Source organism: Populus euphratica, unplaced genomic scaffold, assembly GCF_000495115.2.
Source record: "Populus euphratica unplaced genomic scaffold, PopEup_1.0 scaffold533.1, whole genome shotgun sequence".
NCBI lineage: Eukaryota > Viridiplantae > Streptophyta > Magnoliopsida > Malpighiales > Salicaceae > Populus > Populus euphratica.
This window is the reverse complement of record NW_011500171.1, coordinates 249378-275823: the sequence shown is the minus strand read 5'-3', so window position 1 is coordinate 275823 and position 26446 is coordinate 249378. Positions and strand designations below refer to the sequence as shown.

The 26446-nt window shown below is 32.4% G+C and overlaps 1 protein-coding gene and 1 pseudogene across 1 annotated transcript; both read left to right on the top strand.

Annotated features, from left to right (window-relative positions):
* Positions 1-5320: 5320 nt before the first annotated feature.
* Positions 5321-25038, top strand: LOC105111358 (dynamin-related protein 4C-like). Its single transcript, XM_011006684.1, has 2 exons — positions 5321-7568; positions 24882-25038. The coding sequence occupies exon 1, from the start codon at positions 5503-5505 to the stop codon at positions 7546-7548; it is 2046 nt and encodes a 681-aa protein (XP_011004986.1). The 5' UTR covers positions 5321-5502; the 3' UTR covers positions 7549-7568; positions 24882-25038.
* On the top strand, positions 23380-25024 carry LOC105111357 (dynamin-related protein 4C-like; annotated as a pseudogene).
* Positions 25039-26446: the final 1408 nt, after the last annotated feature.

The window sequence follows — 26446 nt, the reverse complement described above, 5'->3', positions numbered from 1 at the left end:
GAGGCACTTAGATGCTATAAGTGAAACAAGACAGGACACATTAAGGTCGATTTCCCTTTTTTTTTAAATAAGAAGAAAAATTGTCATCACAAATGAGCAATGAAAGTAACATGGAGTGATGAGTTAGACTCTAGCTCAAGTGATGATAAAGATAATGTTGCAAACATATGTTTTATGGCAATTGAAATCGATAATAAGGTGCTCTCTTCGAATGATCAATCCAAACTCTTTTATGATGAACTATATGATGCCTTTGAATCATTGTATAATAAATTTAAAAAGCTAGGTCATAAATATAGTTCATTGAAAAATAATCATACATGTTTACTTGTTGAAAAATATACATTAGAAAAGCAAGCATGCATTGTTATTGATAGTGATAAGGTTAACCAACTTAAAGAGGAAAATAAGGCTTTAAAAGATTGACAAGTTGAATACTACTCTAGCAAGGTTCACTCAATGTTCTAAGATTTTAATTACCTTGCTTATTAATCAAAGATGTGTCTTTAACAAAAGAAGTCTAGGATATTACTTAAAGAGAACCAAAAATATTTGAAGAACTACCTTGTTAAAGATTAAAAAAAAATCATATAATCCAAACCAAATATGGTATTATTGTAGAAGCACTGATCATTTGATTTATGTGCATCCTATAAAAAAGGACAAAGTTGATAACATGACTTGGGTTCCAAAATGAACCACCACTAAAAAAAAAGACTTATAAAGGTATAGCTACCAACATCCTCATCTTGATTTTATATGTGTAGAAATCAAGGGATTATAGATAATTATTATTGGATAGTGGAAAAGTCACATTTGGAGACAATGTAAAAGGAAAGGTCATTTGGAGTTGGCAATATTAGAGGTAAATCTTCTTCGTTAATAGAAAAGGTGTTTCTTATGAAAAATCTAAAACATAATTTGCCAAGTATTAGTCAATTGTATGATAAAGGGTACAAAATCATGTTTGATCACGCATTGAGAGTTTGAATAAACTATTGGCATTAGTGAGGTATTGTCACCAAAAGAAAAATCTTAAAGAGGAAACATCTTCAAGTGGTGTAATTGCTTGGTGTGGATTCATCAATGGTATTGTATCTTTCACTTGGATTAGTAAAAGTGTACAATACTCAAGTACGGTTGGTATTTGAGGTATGGATGTAGGCTAGTCGAACCACGTTAAAAATCGAGTTTACAATCTCTATTTCTTTATCTCTTTACTTTAAGCACTTCAATTATATTATTAGTTATTATGTTATATGTGTTTAATGTTTTTATTTGCATTATTTGATATCATTAGTACAACACCTAATTTACTCCCGTTGGTGTTATTGTTGCCTTAATCCCAGAACAACAACGACAACAACAACCAAACACTACCTAAATATTCATGGTCAATGCTCTATTAAAACTAAATATTAGTTAGAGTCATTAAGATTGATACATATTATGTTATTTTATTTATGAAAAAGAGCAGTTATTTATAGGCTTATTTATAAGCTATAGTATAAGGGATACCTGAAAATAATATATAGGTGCTTGTTAGATAACATTTACACTAAATTGTCCCACATGAGAATTCCATATAGAAAAATCACGTGTGTCTATGGAAAGGCTCACAAGAGAATTCTGTAAATCATTTTGAGACTTGAGATCACTTAACTATCTTATATAGAAAATACTATCCTTTATTGATTGTGAAATTCTTATGTAAGGTGAAATGAAATTTGAAAAGAGTTTCAAAATATTATTCAAAGAATCAATGACAATAGTGTTAGGAAGAAATGTGATTTGACAGAGCAAACATAATAAATTATATAATATACTAAAAGGGATCAATGCCCCCATTACTGTTTATATAGACATAAAACACTATAGATTGGAGTAATGTAATGATAGAGTTGCCCTTGCCACACAGAGTTAGAAAGACTACAGTGGGAGGGTGAGATTGTTTTTTCACTAGGATATATATGGCATTGAAGTGATGGTTGGGGATAAAATGGTTAGCTTAGTTTTGGTGGGGTTGCAAGCCCTGGACTGCAGACAACTAGCACTGGGGTAGGCAAGCCCTGGGTGTCCATGTGCCAAGTGGGGTTATAGGCTACAATTTGAAAACACATGGTGTTGGGGCTGCCCTAGGTGTTAGGGCAAGACCCACACACATGGTCGTAAACCCAGGCAAGCGGGCTGAAGACACATGGCGCTACACTAGGCGTTAGGGCCAAACCCATGTCTATGGCTGTAGACATAGGCGAGCGGGTCTGAAGACCCGCTTAGGACGCCATAGTCTTACGTCCTGCGTTAAAATCTATTTGCTTGAGTCTTGCATAAGGACCCAAGTCTCTTGGATCCTTTTTAAAGACTCAAGATTCTTAGATCTTTGGTTTATTAATATAATTATTTGCATTATAAATATTATTATTTTTTTTAATTCAAAGTATTCATCTCAAAAATATAATTATTTGTGTTATAAATATTATTATTTTTATATAACTCAAAGTATTCATATAAAAAATATTATAATTTGAGTTCAAAATATTATTATTTTTATTATAATTCAAAGTATTAATATAAAAAAATTATTATTTGTGCTATGAATATTTTTATTTTTATTATAATTCTTTTAGGTGCTCTCGATACAGAACTAATTGGCCTTGGGTCCTATGTATCAAAAATATTATAATTTTTGTTCAAAATATTATTATTTTTATTATATTTCAAAGTATTCATATAAAAAATATAATTATTTATGCTATAAATATTATTATTTTTATTATAAAAATATGAATTTGAAGTAAAGAAAACAATAAAAAAAATTCAATATTCTTAAAACATTTTTGAAATGCAAAAACAAACATGTTTTAAGAAGAAAATCCAACCCAACATGAAATGGAAAAAAAAAAGTATCATCACCTCAACTTTTGTATAATAAAAAAAAAGTCACATTAAATTATTTCCTCTTTACATTATGAAAAGAAAAAGTCAACAAAAAAGTTTCATGAGAGAAAAATAAAATTGAAAATATCTTAAATTATTTTTAAAAAATATATTGAAATAATTTTTTTTATTTTTTATATAATGACATCAAGATAATACAAAACATCTAAATATGAATTGAGGAAAAATATTAATTTAAAGTAAAAATAAATAAAAAATAGTCAAATTTTTTTTCGAAGCATTTTTGAAAAATAAAAACAAACATGTTTTAATAAGAAAATTCAATTCAACCTGAAAAAAAAAACTTATCATCACCTAATTTTTATAGAATATAAAAAAACTTTCATCAAGTTATTTCCTCTTTATTCTATGAAAAATAAATTTAAATCAGAGAAAAAAAATCTCAAACCTAATATCTTCATGTCTAGCTGCAGAGCCTAACTTAATATCCTTGGGTATGGCTGCACTGCTAGATCCAAGATAAAAAGATCTGGCTGGGTAGCCAGACCAAACACCTTTTTAAAGTGATCTGGATCTGGTTGTCCAACTAGACCCAACATTATTGGGTCCTGCTTGGAAGGAGGACCCAACACTATTACTCCTTTCAGTAGTGTTTTGGGTCTGGCTGCCAAGTCCGAACCAACAACTTTTGACAAAGAAGGCAGCACCCCCAATCATGTTTGGGTCGTGTTGTGGTTAGACCCATTAACCTTGGCTTCTGCTACCCATCAATATGGGTCCTACCATTAGCACGACCCACTCCTTTCAATTTTTTCTTCTTTTTTCTCATGTAATTTTTTTATAAAATTTTAATTTTTTTTCTTTAATATTATCATATTAAATTTGATGGAACTCTCTACAATTTTTTTATTCACATCATATACTTTATATTATTTTTATTATCTAAGAGAATTTTTTAACAAAATCCATTAAAAAATAATTTAGAAATATTATAATATAATATTATTTTGATTAATAAAAGATATTTTAATTTTATAACATTAGTATATGAGACTCAAAGTTTTATCAATGTTTTATTCAATAGTTTTGAATTATATGTATTATTAAAAACTTAAATAAATCATATGTTGGGTCGTGCCTCCAGTAAGATCTATTAGAGTTGGGTCAAGTGGGGGCAGAATTCAAAATAGCTTTGGGTCCGGTTGCACAACAAGACCCAATAAGTTTGGGAACGTAAAAGCACTCAATCCAGATTCAATTCTCTTGGATCCTACGTTCAGATCGAAGACTAATGGATCTTGAGTCAGGACCTAATTTTGGTCCTGTGTCAAGACCTAAAGGAAATTGGTCATGCCTCTGGATCCAATTCCCTTTAGTCATGCATTAGGATCTATTTCAATTAGGTCCTGCCTCCACACTCAATTATTTTGGGTTCTATGTCAAGACCCAATTCTCTTGGATTTTGTATCAAAACTCAAAGTTTATGGGTTATGCGTCTAGACTCATTATGATTAAGTAGACTCATTATGATTGAGTCCTGCCTCTAGACTCAATTCTCTTATGTCCTTTCTTAGGATCCAATCAAAATGGGTCCTACTTCAGGACCCAAGGTTCTTGAGTCTTAGGTTTCTAAATATTATTATTTGTGTTATAAATATTATTATTTTTTTATAATTAAAAGTATTAATATAAAAATTATTATTATTTGTATTGTAAATAGTATTATTTGTATTATAATTAATATTATTTATAAAATAATTAATAGATTTGATAAACAATTATTATCAATGTTGAAAAACAACCTTAGATTTGATTTGAAGGGAAAAATTAAAAATTATTATTATTATTATTATCATTAATAAATTTTTTAAAAAATATTATTATTACTATTAAAGAAAAACTATTTTTTAAAAAAATATTAAAAAATATGAGAATTTGAGTAGACAAGTTAAATAGACTTGAAACTCTTGGATCCAATGTTGCAATCAGAGCTAACACTTTTGATCTTTATTTTTTTTATTTTTTTTATGAAAATAAAAAGTTGATCCATAATATAGTGCGGGCCATCTAATTAATAATATTTAAATTAAAATATTATTTATAAAAAGATAATAATTATACTAAAAACTAGTCAATAAAAAATTACATAAAACAATACATAACTTTTATAATATTTAAAAGATTATAATAAATTACTAAATAATAATTATATTAAAAAACTATTCGTTATATTTTTTTAAAGATTGGGCTAAAGTTATTTCGGTGACAACTTTCTAGAGAAGGAGAGCCATCTATGCTTAAGGACTAGAAAAGAACACGCAAGGTTACAAACCTCTTTTAAATATTCGATGGGAAGGCCACTCATTTGAAAAGAACCAACCTAGTACGGATCATCTCCTTCCTCGTTAAGCTTTCCAAACGATTCTCGTTTTAGGAAAAAGAAATTAAGTCGATCTTTAGTCGTTGCAAAGAGAAAGATTCCCGAGTCCACACTATTTCACATCCACCTGGCTCCCTTTAAATGCTCACTTTGCCCTCTTCATTTGAAGCATAACAAATTAAAAAATAGCAAGGCAATTATTCGAAGTTTCTCTCTGTCAACAAATGAGTGTAGTGCTTAATCATTCTAGTTCATTGAGTGAAGAAATGTCGAATAGCTCGGAAAACGAAGTGGGATCACTTCCACAGATCATTGAAGAAAAGCATCAAGAGCTGGTAGTCAGGCATGTCCCCATCGTATCATCATTCAATGAACGTATTCGACCTCTACTTGATGCGGTTGACAAGCTGCGGCATCTCCAGGTCATGAAAGAAGGCATACAACTCCCCACCATTGTTGTTGTTGGCGATCAATCTTCAGGGAAATCTAGTGTTCTTGAATCACTAGCTGGTATCAGCCTCCCTCGTGGCCAGGGCATCTGCACCAGAGCACCTCTCATAATGAGGTTGCAACATCACACAGCTCCAGAACCAGAGCTTTCCTTGGAGTTCAATGGCAAAACAGTACCTACCAGTGAAGCCGAAATCGCCAATGCCATAATTCATGCCACTGATGAGATTGCAGGCAATGCTAAGGGCATATCGAACACGCCATTGACTTTGGTAGTGAAAAAGAATGGCGTTCCGGACCTTACAATGGTTGATCTCCCTGGAATCACTAGAGTTCCTGTCCACGGTCAGCCTGAAAACATCTATGAGCAGATAGCGGATATCATTATGGAGTACATAAGGCCTGAAGAGAGTATTATCCTTAATGTTTTGTCTGCAACTGTTGATTTTACCACTTGTGAATCTATTAGGATGTCACAGAAAGTGGACAAGAATGGTGAGAGGACTCTCGCCGCGGTCACCAAAGCAGACAGAGCTCCAGAAGGACTGCTTGAGAAGGTTACGGCTGATGATGTGAATATAGGTCTGGGTTATGTCTGTGTGAGAAATCGTATTGGTGATGAATCTTACAAGGAAGCACGCAAGGAAGAAGCTGACTTGTTTGAAAATCATCCTCTTCTATCCAAGATTGATAAATCCATGGTGGGCATCCCAGTTTTGGCTCAAAAACTGGTTCAAATTCAAGCAACTATTATCGCAAGATGCTTACCAGAGATAGTGAGGAAGATTAATGAGAAGCTGAATGCAAGTATCTCGGAACTGAACAGGATGCCTAAGACTTTGTCCTCGGTTGGTGAAGCCCTCACAACTTTCATGGGCATTGTTGGATCCGCCAAAGAGTCGCTAAACAAGATCATTGTGAGAGGAGAATATGATGAGTATCTAGAAGATAAAAATATGCATTGCACTGCCAGATTGGTTGAAATGCTTAACCAATACTCAGGTGAACTTCATAAGTGCTCTGAAAATGACCTTACAGGGAACTTTTTGATGGATGAGATTCAGGTTTTGGAGGAAGCCAAAGGGATTCAATTGCCAAATTTCCTTCCCCGCACCACCTTCCTTGCTATTCTGCAGAAAAAGGTTGAAAAGGTATCAAACATACCAGTTGCCTTTGTTGAGAAAGTATGGACTTACATTGAAGGTGTAGTCATATCTGTTTTGATGCATCACTCGGAAAACTACCACCAGCTTCAGCTATCCACTCGACGAGCAGGCCATACTCTCATAGCAAGAATGAAAGAGCATTCTAGAAATTGGGTCACAGAGATTGTTCAAATGGAGAAACTGACAGATTATACAAGCAATCCTGAATACATGAATGACTGGAACAAGCTCATGGCTCAACAGCATGATTTCACGCGTGATGTCCTGGAAGATGGGTACGTCGCTACATTCAAGATTGAAGGTTTGGGAGTGGTTCCAATTGCAGGTCTCAGGGGGTATGAGCAACATGTTTTGCTTCAAGCTTTCGACTTGAAAATGAGAATGACTGCTTACTGGAAAATTGTTTTGAGGAGGGTGGTTGATTTTATGGCTCTGCATTTGCAGTTCTGTGTTCGAAATCTTGTGAACAAGGAGATGGAAGAGGAGATCGTCCAGGAGCTTGTCGGTAGACATGATGGTGCGATTGAAAGAATGTTAGAGGAATCTCCAGCGGTAGCTGCTAAGCGTGAGAAGCTGAATGTGAGCATCAAGTTACTGAGGGAGTCCAACAATGTCCTGGCAAACATCATGGACAAAATTGCTTCAAATGTCTAGTTTGAGTGCTGTCTATCTATCTATACCTGTCTATGCTCGTTTGGCTTTTCTTCTTTTGTTTCTAAGATTGATGGCACGAAGCAGTTTGTGTCAATCTATCTTGTTTTCCATGTGTTTGTTCTAATAGTAGTACGAAGATGTTTTCTATTTATGATTCTGGTTTGCTAAATTCCCAGCAGCTTTCTTTCACTAGTTCCGGTGTCCGTGCTACCCTCCTTGCCGGATCAAAAATGAATTCAATTACTTTGAAAGCGTGATCATTGTGTTCAATAAAATTAATTTCTCACTATATGATTAACGATAAACAAAGATTGAACCGGATGCCAAGTGATTGATATAGATTAAAATATAAAATGATCTCGCAACATAATATATTATTTAGCGCCTTTATTTAATTATGTGTAAATATATTTAAAAATAAAATAAAATTATAATAAAATAATTTGTTAGCATAGCTTTTTTATATTCATTTATTTATTTATAAAGATAAACAAAGACTGAATTGGGATGCTAAGTGATTGATATACATAAATATATATATATATATATATAATTTAATTATGTGTCATTATATTTGATAAAAGAAAAATAAGAAAATCAACTTGAAACAAGATAACTAGTTAGCACAGTTCTTTTGTTTTTTGATGTAACATCGTCCTATATGGGTTCCCTTGCATGACCTAGGTCTCAAAATCAAATATGTTAGAGTTGGCTCGGCATGTTCCATTCAACAAAACATGTTCAAATGTGACTTTGGTTGCCATGTTCAAAACCCTATCTAGCTTTAAAAGTTTTTTCAAGTCATTATTATTTTAACATTTGCCTAACCTAGTTAGGCTAAAATATGAATCAACAAATTATTAAAAAATTAAAAAATATATTTATATAGTGAAACGAAAATATGATATCATATTGAATGGATTCTAGTCAACCTATCAAATTCATAGCCCAATCATAGACACAACCATAATGAGTTAATCTAGTTTGGTTATCTATCTGTTTCATTTATATTGTCATAATTTACTCGTTGTTAGGCTTTTTTAGGATTGAGTAAGATGAAATATGAGACTAAATTAAAGGTCTACCAAATAATAACAGACTAAATTGAAGAGATATCAAATAATGAAGGACCAAGTAAAAGCATTAAAGAGTTATTAAAGAATCAGAAATTAAATATAAAAAATTGTCTTATCAGAAACTAAATTAAAAAAATAATTAGCAGATGCAAGCATGTAAGGAAACTCAGCGTAGTTGAGCAATGTATAAGGCTTCCTCCGACCTCCTATGATTGCTTTTATTAAAGAATGTCAATTAAATTCAATTAAATTCTTGTAAAGTAATTTAATCCATTTCTAATAATTATTATCATAACACACATGTTAATTTCATACAATTTCTAAACAATTTATTTCTTGTTAATTCAAGGTTTTTTTTTATAATCTCACATAAACCCTTATTGGTTTAAAATTTAATCATACTAACTAATTTAACCTTTCAAATCAAAATACTTCCAAGTTTGTATGTAAAATTTCCCTATTCATTTCCATTTTAAACTAACTCCTATTTAATACATTCTTACCTTTATAATAAAAATATTTTAATTTTTTTTTATGTCATCTAGCATTCTAATCCCTTTCCAAATTCATCATCTTACATACTAACAAATTTGATTGTTATAATCAACACTAATAAAACTCTAAGCTTCCTATGTACAACTTTATAATCACATTTCAACCATATAACAATCCATACCTACACATAATTTCCTAACATTTCCACGTATTGCTCCTATTAAATCTTACATTAAACCAACATGAGTTCAACCATAAAAATACTTAATTTGTCACTATTAAAGCTTTTCTATTTATTTAAATTACTTGTAATATTACAAGTATTTAACTTCAAGCCCATAATCTTGCCAAGTTCACAAGTTAACAACTTTACCTAGACTTTAAAACATTTGTTTTTTCTTTTGTAACATATGCAAGCTCTCAGTGCATAACCTTCATAAAATATAATTTTTCTTGTGTAATTTTATTAATTTATTTATAATTTCACATCATTTAAATAAAATAATTCATCCTCTAATTTTATTTTCTATGGCCGATGATGTAACCATATTATTTGATAGTTTCACTCATATCTACCGAATGTTTTGTCCATGTTTTATATATAAAATATCTTGATATTCTTTATTTTATGTTTTGAAGGCACTTTTGGATGAAAGATGCAAAAAGGAGTAAATTGGAGGTAATAGGCAGATTTGACATTCAGTCGATGTTTTGTGCAGAGCGTGAGTTCTAAAGATTAAAATGAAGTGATTCCAATGGCACTAAAAAGCTAATATCCATATCTTTTCGGAAATGTAATGCAAGAAAAATAAAAAGAGAAAGATCATGGAAATCACATCCTTCAAATTCAAATCTTGTAGTTTACTACTGTTGACCTTTGTTCTCTAAAAATTCAATATCTAGAGCTATAGAAGTCCAATTGATGCAACCTTAATTGTTTTGGATTTCTGACTCAAAGTTCTATAAACGCTCCAAATTTTAGCCAAAAAAGATTTCATATGAGGGAGATATGATTTTTTAAAGATGACAACTAAATTTTACCAACAAACAGGTTTCGTGAAGAAACGAGTCCAAATTATGTTCCGAAGCTTCTAAACCGACATCCAAGTTTTTATATCAACAATTTAGCTCCTCTAAGTCAGAGCTTGAAGATTTCATGCAAGGCTATTTCTATTTTTTAAGGAAAATAGTTATTGAAGTACTTAAATGTAAACTGCTAACTTAAGGGAGGACTATTTTGTAAAATAGAGACTAGGGTTTCCTAGGATATAAAAAGAATGAGAAAAGAGAAGGGGAGCAGCCACCCAAGAGGAGAAAAATGCCCCCCTCCTCTAAGAAACTCAAAAATTATGCATTCTTCATTCTTTAGGAGTAGTTGTTCAATAGTTATGCAAGGCTAAGCTCTTTTCTTCGTTGCAAGGACACAATGAACCTTCGAATTTCAAAAATCGTGAGATTTATTCTTCCTTTTATTTTCAGTTTATGTTATGAATGAGTATGATTGTTTTCCTATGCATATTTCCTATGATTGTTGATGATGATTGCTAGAGCGGACTCTAAGTTATTATTGTGAACAATCTATTGCTAAGTTTAATATCAAAACCAGAGTTGTGATATATGAACTTGTGAAGCAACTAAGCTTGATAATTATGGCGGAACTATGTTATTGAACTTAGGGAGAACATTTGAACAAAGTGACACAAGCTGCGGACAGCTTGTATGTTAATCTTGATGAAATTATCTAGTTCTTAAAGCTGCCATTAAATTGAATCATTAGTGTGGATACTTTGATTGTTTGTTGGTTAGGATTAGTTATACGGCGGATTCGTTAATTAATCAATGTTAAGAAAATATAAAATTTCAAAACATAAACTGTAATTTTAGTATCAATGATCGGTTCTAACTTCCATTGGTAGATGTGTGCTTGCGACCAAGGTTTGTTTTCTTGATAAATTTTGGTTTTAATTGGTTTTGTTTGCTTGTTTAATTGCTATAATAGTTTAGATAATCACAAATCAAATCCCCCCAATTACATAACATACAACATAATAATCTGACTTGAAACTTCCTCATGGGATCGACTTCTTGTTTGTTCTATACTATCTTGTGTATTTTAAATTAGGGTAATTAATTTGTACGACCGCGACATCGCAACAGCTGAACCTAAGACCCTTCTTCTTTATATGATTTAACTCAATTTCTTTCATGAAATTATAAGTGGAAGAATAATGTGAACAACCTAGAAGAAGGGTACAAAGGTAACAAAGTAAATTACTGTAACCTCCAAACACATGCCTCTCAAGTTACCAATGTTTTACCTAGAATCAAACCAATCAAGCAAATAATAAGAACTAATACCAAAGACAAAACACTAGAAACACTCTAAAACAACTACCACCTATAACAATGCATTTGAAAGATTTATATGCTAATTTTTTTACTATTAGGCATATAGCTCCTTCTTGTACAACCAATGACCCCATCATTTTTTGTTTGGTATAAACCAGATCTAACTTGTCAATGCCACACTGGCAACCCTGTTTATTGTGTCATAACTCATTTTTGGGTCATTCCCAAATTCATTTCATTACACTGTTTAAAAAAGGAAAGAAGAAGAACAAGATACAAAAACGGTGCCATTTTTTAATGACATTGTTCGTCTCCTTCCCTATATGTGCAATGTGCAGAGGTAGGGAAGAAGAAAGATTTTGAAAATCTTTTCCTGTCTTTCCTCTCCTTCCCCTTACACAAGTCGCATCCCATACCCTGCCACCATTAATGCAATCATGCCCAACCACCCTACCATATGCCAAGACATGAGCAGGGTAGCCACCTAACCTTGTATCATGGTAGGCGTAAAGCGCCCGTCTCTTTGTGCGCCTATAATTATAGGGGGGAAAGGACGGGGAGAGAAGAAGGGAAATTTTTGGCAGAGTGAAAGACAAATAGAGGCGAGAGTATTTTTAAAAGAGAGAAAGATTTTGAAAAAAAAACAGAGACGAACAAAAGGTGAAGAGGGAAGACACATTTTACGTGAAGGAGTTTTTGCAGAGAGGGGGAGAAGTACTTTGAGATAGATTGGGATTATTATTTTTTTCTCTTTTTTTTCTTTTTTTTAATATATATACATATAACTTAAAACACCATGCATCTTTAACCCATGTAATGAGCTTTTGGCTAATGACTCTCAAACTAGTTGGTCTTAGGGCATTAGGTGTTAAGACACCCCTACGAGTTTAGTAACTCGAGTCACAGATACTAATACGTAGATAGTTCAATGTTTGATTCCCTTAAGCTTTTCTCCTCAACCCATGTAACAAGCATTCGGTGAATAGCTCCCAAGTCAGTTGACTTTAAGGTATTAGATGTTAAAACACTCCTTCGAGCTTAATTGTTTAAGTTAGGGAGGCTATGAAACCAAACTTATCTATATTTTTATTATCATCATTTTTTTTGCTCTTTTTTTGTTTTTTTATTTCAAATTATAAATTATCCTTTTCCCTTAGTTGTTACCTTTAACAAAAGAACATAAATAATATAATAATCCAATGTGTAACCCACAATCATATGTTAAAGTGTGTGTGTGTAAATTAAGGTTTAAGAATATATGTTAAATAAGTATATGAGCATAATTAAGTGATAACAATGCGAGAGTTTATAAACCTGAATATTTCAAGAAGTATTATGATATACCTTATTAAGAATGGTTACTAAGTTGCATCTCAAGAGTTATAAAATGATCTTCTTTACTCTGCCATCATAGTAATAACAATTTTGCACATGCTTTATGAAATAGAAAACATAGTTAGTTAAATTTTTTTGTCAACTACTACCCCCCCAACCAAAACAAGACATTGTCCTAAAGTAGAAAGATAGAGTAGAGAAGACATCACCTGAAATAATGAACATTGACAAATCTGAAACACACTTAAACAAAAATAAGAAATAACAAAACACAATAATAAAACAAAAGGACACAAAAATTTACAAATGAAGACTCAAATCTAATCTAAGCTTTTTACGGCTTTCCTTAGATAACCAATTTATGTGACTAATGGAGGGATCAATTATAGGAATGAAAGATTGTAGTTGGTCAATCAATTGTTCAGCAGTAGCAGTAGAGATTATGATTTGTCGTGCAAAAGATGTTAGAAATTTTTGTTCCATAGCATGATTAAGAAAAGACAACAACTTATCATAATAACCATTAACATTTAACAAACTTATGGGTATATGGTGAATGTGCAGGTGAGCCCAGGAGGAAATATGAAAGATCTCTTTCAATGTGCGTAGACCACCTGGTAAGGCAATGAAGGCATCGGTATGGTTAAACATTGCATTCATTCGAGCAGTTATTGTGGAGACCTGTAATTCCTCTCCAATTATTTTTCCAATGATGTCCTCTTGTGCTAAAACTTCAGGGACGACCCCCAAAACTTGACTATCTCTTAAAAATACAGTTGTTGACACACCTTTCATTAACCCAAGACTGCCTCCCCCATAAGCTAAATGAATCTTTCTATCAGCTAGCACCTGACCAAGATGATTTGCTGATTCTAAAAACTCATTTTCTTTCCCAGGACTAGATCCACCAAAAACATAAATATTTCTTATCTGAGGATCCTGCCATTTCTACACACTTCTATTTTTGTTGAATGTATGGGTTGAGTAGAAATGAAAGGAAGGAAAAGAGGATTTTATAGATGAGAAATGAATATTTATAGATGAGAAATTAAAAAGGCAATCATACCACCTATATGTAGGCTAGCTAGACTCTCTCTCTCTCTCTCTCACACACACACTCTTTTTCTCTTTATTTATTTATATAAAAAAAATGTATATGTATAGGTGGTTATGATTGTGACTCACATCTTCCCTTGGTTTTACGTCCAAGAATGGCTTAAACGCCCTCTGTCGTACCCTCGCGAGTGGAGCGCAGCGTCATGGCGATCATCGATTGATTTCGGAGTCTTTTAGTTTTATTTTTTGTGTAAAAGGGAGTCGCCACCTAGTATTATGGTCACTAGGAAACCTAACAAGTCTTTTAGAGATTCTAAGGCAAGGAACTGGTTGCATAAAGGGAAGGTGTTAGCACCCCTAGTACGCCCTACCTAAGGTAAGCTGCTTAGTGTTTGGTTTGTCTTATAATTGCTATGGTGTTGGTGTTTTTCTAATCCCATCAATTTTTCTTGGTTTGATTCTAACTAAATTTATTAAGAAAAAAATCCAAGGAGATTTAATGTGCTTTACAAGCTCATTTTTCCCTTGGTATTTCTAGAGTTTGCGACTCGTAAATCGCAAGGAAGGACAAAAATTAGAAATCTAGAGTGCTTTTAAAAATCTATTTTTTTTATCTTAGTGTTGTTATACTCTCACGGCTCGTAAACCGTGGAGTAAAAAAAATTGAAATGTCCTCGATTATAATCAAGGCTTCTTTCAAGGATGTGTGCTGATTTATTATTTCTAGAAAATTATTTTGGATATTTATCACTTCGGATTTCTTTATCCAAATATTAACAGTGAATAATAACAAATTATTCCCAATAATATTTTGGATATTTGTCCTTTAAGGATTTCTTAATCCAAACATTAGCGGTAAATAATAGATGAATTCCCCCTAAAATAAAATTTTTATATTTTTTGGAATATTGACCAATACCCTTTGGAGTTTTACTAACATGTTGTAAAATCCAGAAATACAAGAAAATAATTTTTGTGTTTAAGAAATCCATGCAAAAACATATTTTTAAAACTTCAAATATTTGTTTTTTAGAGGAAATTCAAAAAAAAAAGATGTTAGGGTATTGGTTGTATGCAATAAACAACAAAAAAATTTTATCGAAACATAAACATCACAGTTAATCACAATTAAAGACCACAAACCGTGCGCATATATATATATATATATATTCTCAAAATTCTGCACAAAAAATGAATAAAATATAACAAGACAAATATGGTCCCTCAAAACTACAATTCGGTTCATTCTTAAACCCAAAAAAAAAAATTGTTACTGTTCAAGTGAATTATAATTAATTCACTTGAATAGTAACACAAATGTTGTCATTTAACAAAAAAAAATAATGCCTCCCCTTTAGAATCTGCCCAAAACCTTACTGCAATTGCAAAAGGTTTCCCCGCAAATTTCAATTTCCTTCCCGGCCTGTAGATAACCCATCCCAGATTATGAAGCATAAAAAGAAAACATTTGAACTAAAGTGGGGGTTGATGACAACCCCACCTCTCCCGTTTCCTTATGGGCTAAATGAAACAAAGAATCTGCAATTCTAATATAAGGAAAAAAATCTACACTCACAGCCACGGGAAGAAACAAAAGCTGGAATTCATTGTATGGAAAAGGGGAAATAGAAAACGATGGTGAAAAGCCAAAAGATAAAACAATAACAAATACCTGCAATTTTTCGCTGAAATGGTTTAGCGTGCTTCCTTGAATACCGTCGCCTGCCTCTCTTGCGTGTTCCTTCAAACTGCAGCTCCTATTTGCAGAAAATAAAACCCAAGGCCGAAAGAAACAGCTCACACGTACCTCCTTGGCTGCTGGTAAATGACAGACAAAAATAGAGATGTTGAAACAAACGAAATAATTGGTTTCCCCGTTGCTTGCCTCTCCTTTCTCCTCTCTTTTGTTTCTGTGTTTTTTACTGACTCCCTCCCTCTTGTTTTTTTCTTTCTTTTGCTGTGTTCATTTTTTTCTCTCTTTTCTCTCTGTTTTTTATTTTTTTCTGCTCTCCTTTTGCTGCTCTTTTTCCTCTATTCTCTTCTCTCCTTTTTTTTTGCCGCCCTAGGTCATTAGAGGTGCTTATATATAGTCTAACATATATCTATTTAGGAAGGATTCAATGCATTAATCCTAGGACGCAAATCCCTACTGATTTGCAGTAAAAAAAATGCAAAAGGAAACTACAATATTCTGATTTTGTGGCGGTGCTTTACATCTGATTTCTTTCTAGTTTTGAAGGATGGTGTGGCTCTTTTCTTTCCTTCCATAGGGCCAGCTGCTCCCTTTGAAATGAGGCAATAAAAACGTGGTCTTTAGCTCCAACAATCAGACATGATGAGAAAGGAAAACAACAGAGAAAAAGGGAAAGAAATCAGATGCAGGGTGCAACTGTAAAGTCTTATTTTTCTTATTCGGTGTGGTAAAAATCCTTCCATTTATGATGATCCAGCCCCCCTCTCCAACTTTCCATATCCTTCTTCAATTAAATCCCTCATTTTAACACTTTTCAATTCAATCCTTGGTCCAGAAAAAATCTTTCGAATCAGTCCCGCGAACTTGGGCTATATCCTTCCCACGGCAAAATTTCTGTCGTCACGTTAGATATTCAAATAGGAATATCTTGAGCTTCTAATAACGATATCAAGTGAATCAAAAGCCCAAATTCATCTACACGTCTAGGACTAAAACTTTGATGAGAAATCAAAGTGAGATAAAATCTTTTTATAGAATAGAAACTAGCAGTAATCTAGTTGGTCAAAAGGGATTTCTAGGTCTAACTCAAAAAAATGACGAGTGCCGAGAATCCTGACATGACTGAGAGTATGAACTAAGAACAAAAAACACAAAAACTAAGCCAAAAATAGAAAAAAAAATTAGTGCAGACTCGGGTCAATATCCTTCTCGCGGCAGAATTCTCTGCCTTCACATTAGATATTTAAACAGGAATATCTTGAGCTTCTGATATCAAAATCAAGGGCTTCAAGACCCCAAAATCATCTACGCGTCTAGGACTACAACTTTGATGGGGAGTTGAAGTGAGAAAAAATCATTTTATAGAACAGAAACTAGTAGTAATCTAGTTGGTCAAAGGGGATTTCCAGGTCTAACTCAAAAACTAACGAACGTCGGGAATCCTGACATGACTGAAAGTATGAACTAAGAACAAAAATCACAAAAAACTAAGCCAAAAATAGAAATTTGTTAGTGCAGACTCGGGTCAATATTGTTCTCGCGGCAGAATTCTCTACCTTCACATTAGATATTCAAACAGGAATATCTTGAGCTTCTGATAACGAAATCAAGCGATTCAAAAACCAAAATTCATTTATGCGTGTAGGATTACAGCTTTGATAGGGATTTAAGGTGAGATATAATCGTTTTATAGGACAAAATTGGGCTGCGATCTGGTTGGTTAAAAAAGGTCTCCTGATCTGATTCAAAAACTAACGAATGCCGGGCATCCCGATATGACTGGGAGTGCCCTAAGAATGAACCAAAAAAATCGTGATGGCAGCAGAATTTTTTTTGGTGCAAAACTTAGGTCAAAATCCTGCTCGTGGCAGAATTTTCTATTTTCACATCAAAGATTTAAACATGCAGAGCTTGAGCTTCTGATATCGAAATCAAGTGATTCAAAAACCAAAATTCATCTATGCGTGTAGGATTACAACTTTGAGAGGGATTTAAGGCAAGATATAATCATTTTATAGGACAGAATCGGGCTGCGATCTCGTTGGTCAAAAAGGGTCTCCTAATCTGATTCAAAAACTGACAAATGTCGAGCATCCCGATATGACTAGGAGTACCAAAAAAATCATGATGGTAGCAGAATTGTTTTCAGTGCAAAACTTGGGTTAGAATCCTGCTTGCGGTAGAATTCTCTATTTTTATGTCAGATATTTAAACGTGCAGAGCTTGAGCTTCTGATATCAAAATCCATCGATTTGAAAGCCCAAATTCATCTATGCATCCAGGACTATGGCTTTCAAGGGGAGTCAAGGCAAGATATAATTGTTTTACATGACAGAATCAGGCCATAATCTGGTTGGTCAAAAAGGGTCTCCCGATTTAAATTCAGGAAATTGACAATGCCAAGCATCCTCGACTGAGAGCCTGCCATAAGAACAATGAGCCCTAGGACCCAATAAAGGTGTAGGTCCATTCTTCAACATGTCATGAGTGATAGAATATAGTTGGGATAGTCAGATATTGCACGAAGCCAAGTCAGAATCAGGGTCTAAGTTGGAATAAAAAAATTGCGGCAGTAGTAGAACTAGGTTTTCTAGTGCCACTTTCAAGGGATTTATTTCAACCTTATAGCCCATATAAAAGAGAAATGAATTTAGCATTATAAATAATCCTAATTAGCCTAAGAATCCTGACAATTTTGGTAGCAGTGGGGAAGGATAAAGAGAGCAGGAGATGGCTGAAACAGGGTTCAAAAAAAATCTTTCTTTCTCCTCCGCTTTTGTCAATTTTCTAGCAAACATGAGCTACACTCCTACACTAGGTTCAAAACAGGTATACACCATCTCTAGCACGTGGGGTCCAAAATTGAGTAACAACTCCCTCTATGGATTGGGGATAGGCTTCCCATCCAATTTTCTTAAAAACTAGCAAACAGGGTCTTTTTTAGTCAGATTCCCAAGACTATGTCAAGCATGTTCTTTATGAAAATGGGTTCATAAGTCATGAATTACATGATGCTTATCTCGACTATGATGAGACTTAAGAGTCAATAGAACATTATCTAAAGACTCTTTGTGTTTTGAAATAAATCCCACCTTTTGATAATTTTCACAGGTTTTGTGGGATGCATGTGATTCCTTGAATATGGTGGGCCAGTAAAATCTACTTTGTAAGATTTCTACAGTCCTTTTTTTACGAGAAATGGTCCCCACTTGCCTTATAGTGATAAAATTTAATGAAATTACTTACCTCATTGTCGGGAATGCATTTTTAAAATATTTGATTAGGACAATAATTGAATAAGTAAGGGTTATCCCAATAAAAATTTTGCACGTTGCTTAAAATTTTTCTTTTGTCTTCGATACTCCAATGAGCTGGCAAAAATCATGAATCAAGAAAATTGATATTTTTAGCAAACCAAGGCATTGAACTAAGAGAAAGTAGAGATTTATCAGGAAAGTAATCATCGATTGGTGTGATGTCAGGTGTCAAATCTGTTGTCATTTTTGATAAAAGATCTGCATCAATATTTTCGGTGCCTTTTTCATCCTTGATTTCTTACTGATTGGTCGTGGCATGAGAAAATAAAAGTGCTGGAGGGGAATCAGTCTTTTCTTTGCAATGTTCAGATTCAACCCCTTCCTTACCCTTAGAGATTGACTCATCATCTTTCTCACAAGGTTCAAGAATTGGTTTTTGAATAACCTTACCACTACAAAGAGTGATGACTGATTTGACTTGATCCATGTGTTGACTTCCAGGACTACTTGCATTTGCATTGCCTCTTGAGATTTTATTGTGGTTGAGATGGAAACTTACCTTTCTCTTGAAAACTAAGAGCAGATGTGAATTTTGCAAGAGTATCTTTAAAATCTGTTATGTTTTGAGCAAGTTGAGTATTGATTATCTCTTACTTTTCAATAAATACATACAAAGTTTCCTCAAAATTTCTTATAGGAGGTGGAGCATAAGGAGGTGCATATCCATGAGAATTTTAGAAATTGTGGTGTGCTTGAAACGGTGGTTGTGAAGTTTATACATTGTTATTATCACTCTTCCAACTAAAATTTAGGTGATTTCTCCAACCAGGGTTGTATGTTTGCGAGTATGGGTTGTGGTTGGCCCTTTGAAAACTGTTTAAAGCATGGGCTTGTTCATGGAGACATTCCTTAAAAGAAGGCAAGGTTGGACAATTATTGGTTGAGTGTTCATTTATTTCACATATTTGACACACAATGTTTTCAATAGATTTTAATTGACCACTCTTTTTCAATTCTAGTGCCTCGACTTTTCTAGCTAAAGATGCAAACTTAGCTTGGAGGTCATGATCTTCCCTAAAGTTATACATACCTCCACTAGATATATGAGGTTGAGTTTTACTCGGTACTTCATACATGCCTATAGTGTCTCAATTTTGAGCATTTTCAGCTAGTAAGTCTAAGTACTCCATTGCTTCATCAGGGTCTTTATCTTCAAACGTTTCATTGCACATCAATTCAACCATTTGCCTATCTCTAGGTGTTAACCCTTTATAAAAATATGAAAACAATCTCCACGTTTCAAAACCATAATGAAGGCAAGTATTAAGTAAGTCTCAATACCTATCCCAATATTGGTAAAATGTTTCTCCTGGTTTTTGAGTGAAAATGGTGATTTGTCTTTTAAAAAAGTTTGTTCTGTGAGATGGGAAAAACTTCTTTAAAAACTGTTGTTGCATTTCATCCCAAGCACGAATGGATCCTGGTCTCAAATTTTGTAGCCATGTTTTAGCTTTATCTTTTAATGAAAAAAGAAAAAGCTTTAATTTGATGGTATTCATGCTACAATTTAGATCATTATATGTGTTCCAAACCTCCTCAAATTCCCTTAAATGCAAGTATGGATTTTCCAATTCTAAGTCATGAAAAGAAGGTAAAAATTGAATAATGTCTGGTTTAAAATTTAAATGAGATGCATCGGGAGGAAAAACTATGTATGATGGTGCACTTGTTCTTGTGGGATTCATGTGGTCTCTAAGTGTTCTAGCACGATTATTCTCATTATTCTCATTATAAAGTGATTAATTATTTTCTTCGGCCATATTTTCTGAAAATGATGAGGATACCCTATAAAGTCTACCACTTGATGTACGTGACTATACTCTCATGCACGTGTAGGAATAGAATAAAAGAAAAAAAAAACTAAAGAAGAAGAAAGAAGAGACAAGAAACAAAGTTAAATACAAGAAAAGTAAAAAGAGAAAATAAAATAAATGCTATAATTTGTACAAGAACTTACTTCCTCGGCAACGGCGCCAAAAACTTGACACGACGAAAAGATTAATGTCTTCTCCCAAGTGCAGGAGTGTCGAAGTAAAAAAAAAACCCGGCAAGACCGGGGTCGAACCACAAGGAGGTTAATTGTATAAATTACAGATAACAATAATACAACAACAATAACAATAATAACAACGACAACAATCATAACAATAACAATAATAATAATAATAATAATAATAATAATAATAATAATAATAAAGAAAAAGAAGGAGAAGAAAAAAAAGATGAGAACTTTGAGATGGAATATTAATGTAAGGATTAAACAATGATAATAACAAATGTCAAGGTTAGAGGTTCCACTAATGGTATTTCAAACTAATATAGTCTAAACTCTTATTATTCAATTGGAAACCACACACAAAGGAGGTTCCAATCAGATCATAGATTATTAACATGATTACATTAGTCATCTTATTCGATTAATGCTAATACTTCTAAATTTCATCAAGCATTCATAATTATAACTTATGTTAACAACAAATCAAGTTCCTTTCATAGCTCAGGTGTCGGTTATACCATACAGTATGAACTATGAAAGTGTCAAGCATTTGTTATTCCAATTATTATACAACATAAATCAAGATTAGTCATTTAACAAGCAAAGTATTAAAGAGTGAACAAGATAACAAATACAAAACATGTTAGTATCAAACATTGTCCATATTGAGTTTACACTATACTTATTCTTACACCATTAATGTAACATTTTCACCTTGACATAATAAACTTAGCTAAACATAATGAAAGAAAGAAAAATAAATAAATAAAATAAGAACATAAATAAGATAAGAGTTAACTAAGGAAAGGAAAGGAAATAAAAGGCATAAACATTACAAAAAAATACAAAAAAAGAAAGCAAGAGCATGATCTTGATCTTGATCTGGAAACCAAGATGTCTACATATATGGCAAATGCCTCCTTTTATAGGCTAAAATTAGGAACTATTGATTTGATGACTAATTGATGAGTGGGTGGCCAACTCTTGACTTGGTGACAATCCTTATCTTCTCTTATCTACCCAAAACATCATTGATAACATCAAAATTGGAACCATTTGAAAATATAAAAGTTGTAGAAAATTGTCTCATCTTTCTTGTATAAAAAATTCAGATCATCTCTACTTCTATAACTCCATATATGGGCCAAACACTGAACATTTTCCGGGCTGGAAGACAGATTCAGACTTCTTTGTTGTTGCTACAATTTGGACTTGAAAATGGTCTTTTTAAGTCTTGGGCTCTATATAAAAGTTGTAGGCCTATGTCTTACCTTTCCATCCATATAAAGTAAATCTAAATCTGAGATCTACAGCTCCAGATATGACCTAATTACCGAACAGTGTTCTGGTTTAGATTGCACCGGCATCTCTTTTTTAAGTTCGGTCATCTCTTTGTCCTTTAAATTTCAGTTCTTAAATTCATCAATCAATCCTTTCACTTATAAGATAGACCTACATTTAAAATAAACATTTACTACAAATTAAAGGTATCTTATATTATTAGATACGTTATTATAAAACATGTTTTAGTTAAGGAGTTACTAATACTTCAAGTGCAAAATGATGATATAAAACCTTAATAAAAATACACTTTTAAATACTAATAAAAAAACTAATTTTAAAAATATTAAAAACTATAAGAATTTGAGTAGACAAGTTAAATAGGCTCGCAGCTATTGGATCCGGAGCTGCAACTAGACCCAACATTTTTTGTCTTATTTTTTAATGAAAATAAAAGGTTGGCATGTGACATAGCACAGGCCACCTAACTAGTAATATCTAAATTAAAAAAATATTAAAAAATAATAATTACACTGAGAAATTAGTCAACGAAATATTACATTTAATCATATATGACTTTTGTAATATTTGAGGATCATGACACATTGCTAGATAATATACTTTGTCTTCAAATATAAATCAATTAATTATTAAATTGATAATAAATTAAATTATTTAATTTATTTAGTAATTTTATTTTTATAAAGATTATGATTTATATTTAAACTAACTATTAAAAACCTAATAGATCATATATATTAAAAACTCTTGGTCCAAATTTAAACTCAGATGATTAATAAGTGTGATTTGATTGTAAATAATTTTTTAGAATGAAGGGCTAAAATATAATTAATATAAGATATTATAATTTTATAATCATAACAATTAAGTAATTATTTAATTATATAAATTTTTAAAATTACACTGAAAGAATGTATAGAATATTATTTAGAAAAAAATTATTTTTTATTATTTATAAAGTTATTTAATTTTTTCTATTAATATAAAATTATGTGTAATTTTTTGTTTTTTCACTTGTTTCCTCGTCATGGTATCATTTTGCTTTCTACTTGATAAGTTTAAATTGAGCTCTCAATCGTTTTTTCGAAGATTGGACGAAAGCTATTTCGGTCACAACTTCCAAGAACACGCAAGGTTACAAACCTCTTTTAAATATTCGAGGGGAAGGCCGCTCATTTGAAAGGAACCACCCTAGTACGGATCATCTCTTTCCTCGTTAAGCTTCCCAAACGATTCTCGTTTTTGGAAAAAGAAAATCTAATCTTCAATCGTCGCAAAAAGAAAGATTCCCGAATCCACACTATTTCACATCCCACCTGGCTCATGAAATGCTCAATTTCCCCTCTTCATTTGAAGCATAACAAATTAAAAAATAGCAAGCAATTATTTGAAGTTTCTCTCTATCAACAAAATGAATGTAGTGCTTAATCGTTGTGGTTCAGTGAGTGAAGAAATTTCGAATAGCTCGGAAAACGAAGTGGAATCACTTCCACAGATCATTGGTGATGAATCTTACAATGAAGCACGCAAGGAAGAAGCTGACTTGTTTGAAAATAATCCTCTTGATAAATCCATGGTGGGCATCCCAGTTTTGGCTCAAAAACTAGTTCACACTCAAGCAACTATTATAGCAAGATGCTTGCCAGAGATGGTGAGGAAGAGTAACGAGAAGCTGAATGCAAGTGTCTCGGAACTGAACAGGATGCCTAAGACTTTGTCCTCGGTTGGTGAAGCCCTCACAACTTTCATGGGCATTGTTGGATCCGCCAAAGAGTCGCTAAACAAGATCATTGTGAGAGGAGAGTATGATGAGTATCTAGAAGATAAAAATATGCAATGCACTGCCAGATTGGTTGAATGCTCAACCAATACTCAGGTGAACTTCATAATTGCTCTGAAAATGACCTTACAGGGAACTTTCTGATGGATGAGATTCAGGTTTTGGAGGAAGCCACAGGGATTGAATTGCCAAATTTCCTTTCCCGCACCACCTTCCTTCCTATCCTGCAGGAAAAGTTTGAAAAGGTATCACACATACCAGTTGCCTTTGTTGAGAAAGTATGGACTTACATTGAAGGTGTGGTCATATCTGTTTTGATGCATCACTCGGAAAACTACCACCGGCTTCAGCTCTCCACTCGACGAGCAGGCCATAATCTCATAGCAAGAATGAATGAGCATTCTAGAAATTGGGTCACAGAGATTGTTCAAATGGAGAAACTGACAGATTATACAAGCAATCCTGAATACATGAATGACTGGAACAAGCTCATGGCTCGACAGCATGATTTCACGCGTGATGTCCTGGAAAATGGGTACCTTACCACATTCAAGATTGAAGGTTTGGGAGAGGTTCCAATTGCAGGTCTCAGGGGGTATGAGCAACATGTTTTGCTTCAAGCTTTCGACTTGAAAATGAGAATGACTGCTTACTGGAAAATTGTTTTGAGGAGGTTGGTTGATTTTATGGCTCTGCATTTGCAGTCCTGTGTTCGAAATCTTGTGAACAAGGAGATGGAAGAGGAGATCGTCCAGGAGCTTGTCGGTAGACATGATGGTGCGATTGAAAGAATGTTAGAGGAATCTCCAGCGGTAGCTGCTAAGCGTGAGAAGCTGAAAGTGAGCATCAAGTTACTGAGGGAGTCCAGCGATGTCCTGGGAAACATCATGGACAAAATTGCTTCGAATGTCTAGTTTGAGTGCTGTCTATCTATCTATTTATCTATACCTATCTATGCTCGTTTGGCTTTTCTTTTCTTGTTTCTAAGATTGATCGTTCGAAGGAGTGTGTGTCAATCTATCTTGTTTTCCTTGTGTTTGTTCTAATAGTAGTATGAAGATGTTTGCTATTTATGATTCTAGTTTTCTGAATTCCCAGCAGCTTTCTTTCACCATCAAAAATTAATCCAAGCATTAAAAAAAAAGAACATGTAGTGCCATTTAATTACTTGTTAACGATGAAAATGTGTATGGAAAGCTTGTATTTAATAAAATAAACTTATCACTCTGTATATTAATAAATACTTAAAAGAGTTGTTAGCGATAAACAAAACTTTTATTGGGATACTAAACTACTGATAAAAATAAAAATCTCGAGATATGCTATTTAACATATTTATTTATTTATAAATTAATATATTTAAAAAATAATAATAAAAGTTGATTGAATTTAAAACTTAAAACTCTGATTTCTTATCTTTTAATAAAATCTAGGCTTTGAGTTTCTCTTAACTTTATTGCCCTTATTGTTTTATAGACTTTTTAATAATTAACAAATCCTAGTTCATATAATATTGTATGGCTTATTACCACACATGAAGTACGAGTTTAGTTAATATAAGAAACATGGAAACTTTAAGATGATAAATAAATTTAAAAGACATGATAGTTTAGTAGATGTTTTATAATGTTATTGTGGTTGTATTTTAAAATATTTTTATTTAAAAATATATTAAAATGATATTTTTTATTTTTTAAAATTATTTTTGATATTAGTGCATCAAAATGATGTAAAAATATCAAAAACATATTAATTTAAAAAAAAATTAAATTTTTTTAACAATTCTTTTAAATCACAAAAACAAACAGAGCCAAATCCCAAAAAAATCCCAATTTTCATTTTATTATAACTCTTTGAATTTGTTTATAGATGAACAAAAATATGAGATTTGATAATTGGAATTTGCTTAATGAAAACCTTGAAAAGAAATAGTTATGTTACTGTTCACATTTAAAATAAATATTTTCCAATTAATTATGAGCAATTGGGCTAAATTGGGAAATACGTTATTCATTAGGAACCAAATTCAAAACTTTAACGAACAATACTAAAGTGGAAAAAAAAAAACTCAATTTTCTTTACAATTGGATAACGATTAGTTCGCAATAGTAAGGCAATAATTAAATTTTTACGGCCCCAGTGAGAATTTTCCAGAATAACTAAAGTTTACAAGAGAGAAAAAAAACTATTCTAGAATTATTCATATTTCTATTTAAGTTTTTTTCCACTATGGTTTAACTTTTTCTTCAAATTTACTTGCCCATTAAATTCAATATTCAAATAATCACTTTTATTTTAATTTTTTAACACACACAAACACATACTCATACATATATATATATATATATATATATTGTAAATTTATATTCCAAGTTTTATGCGCTGCCCTTCTTTTTACCTTTATGACTTTCAATTATGCTTTTTTGATTTATTGTATTATTTACTGCTTTCTTTACAATATTCTTATATTAACAAATTCTATAGGTACAACTTCAAAAT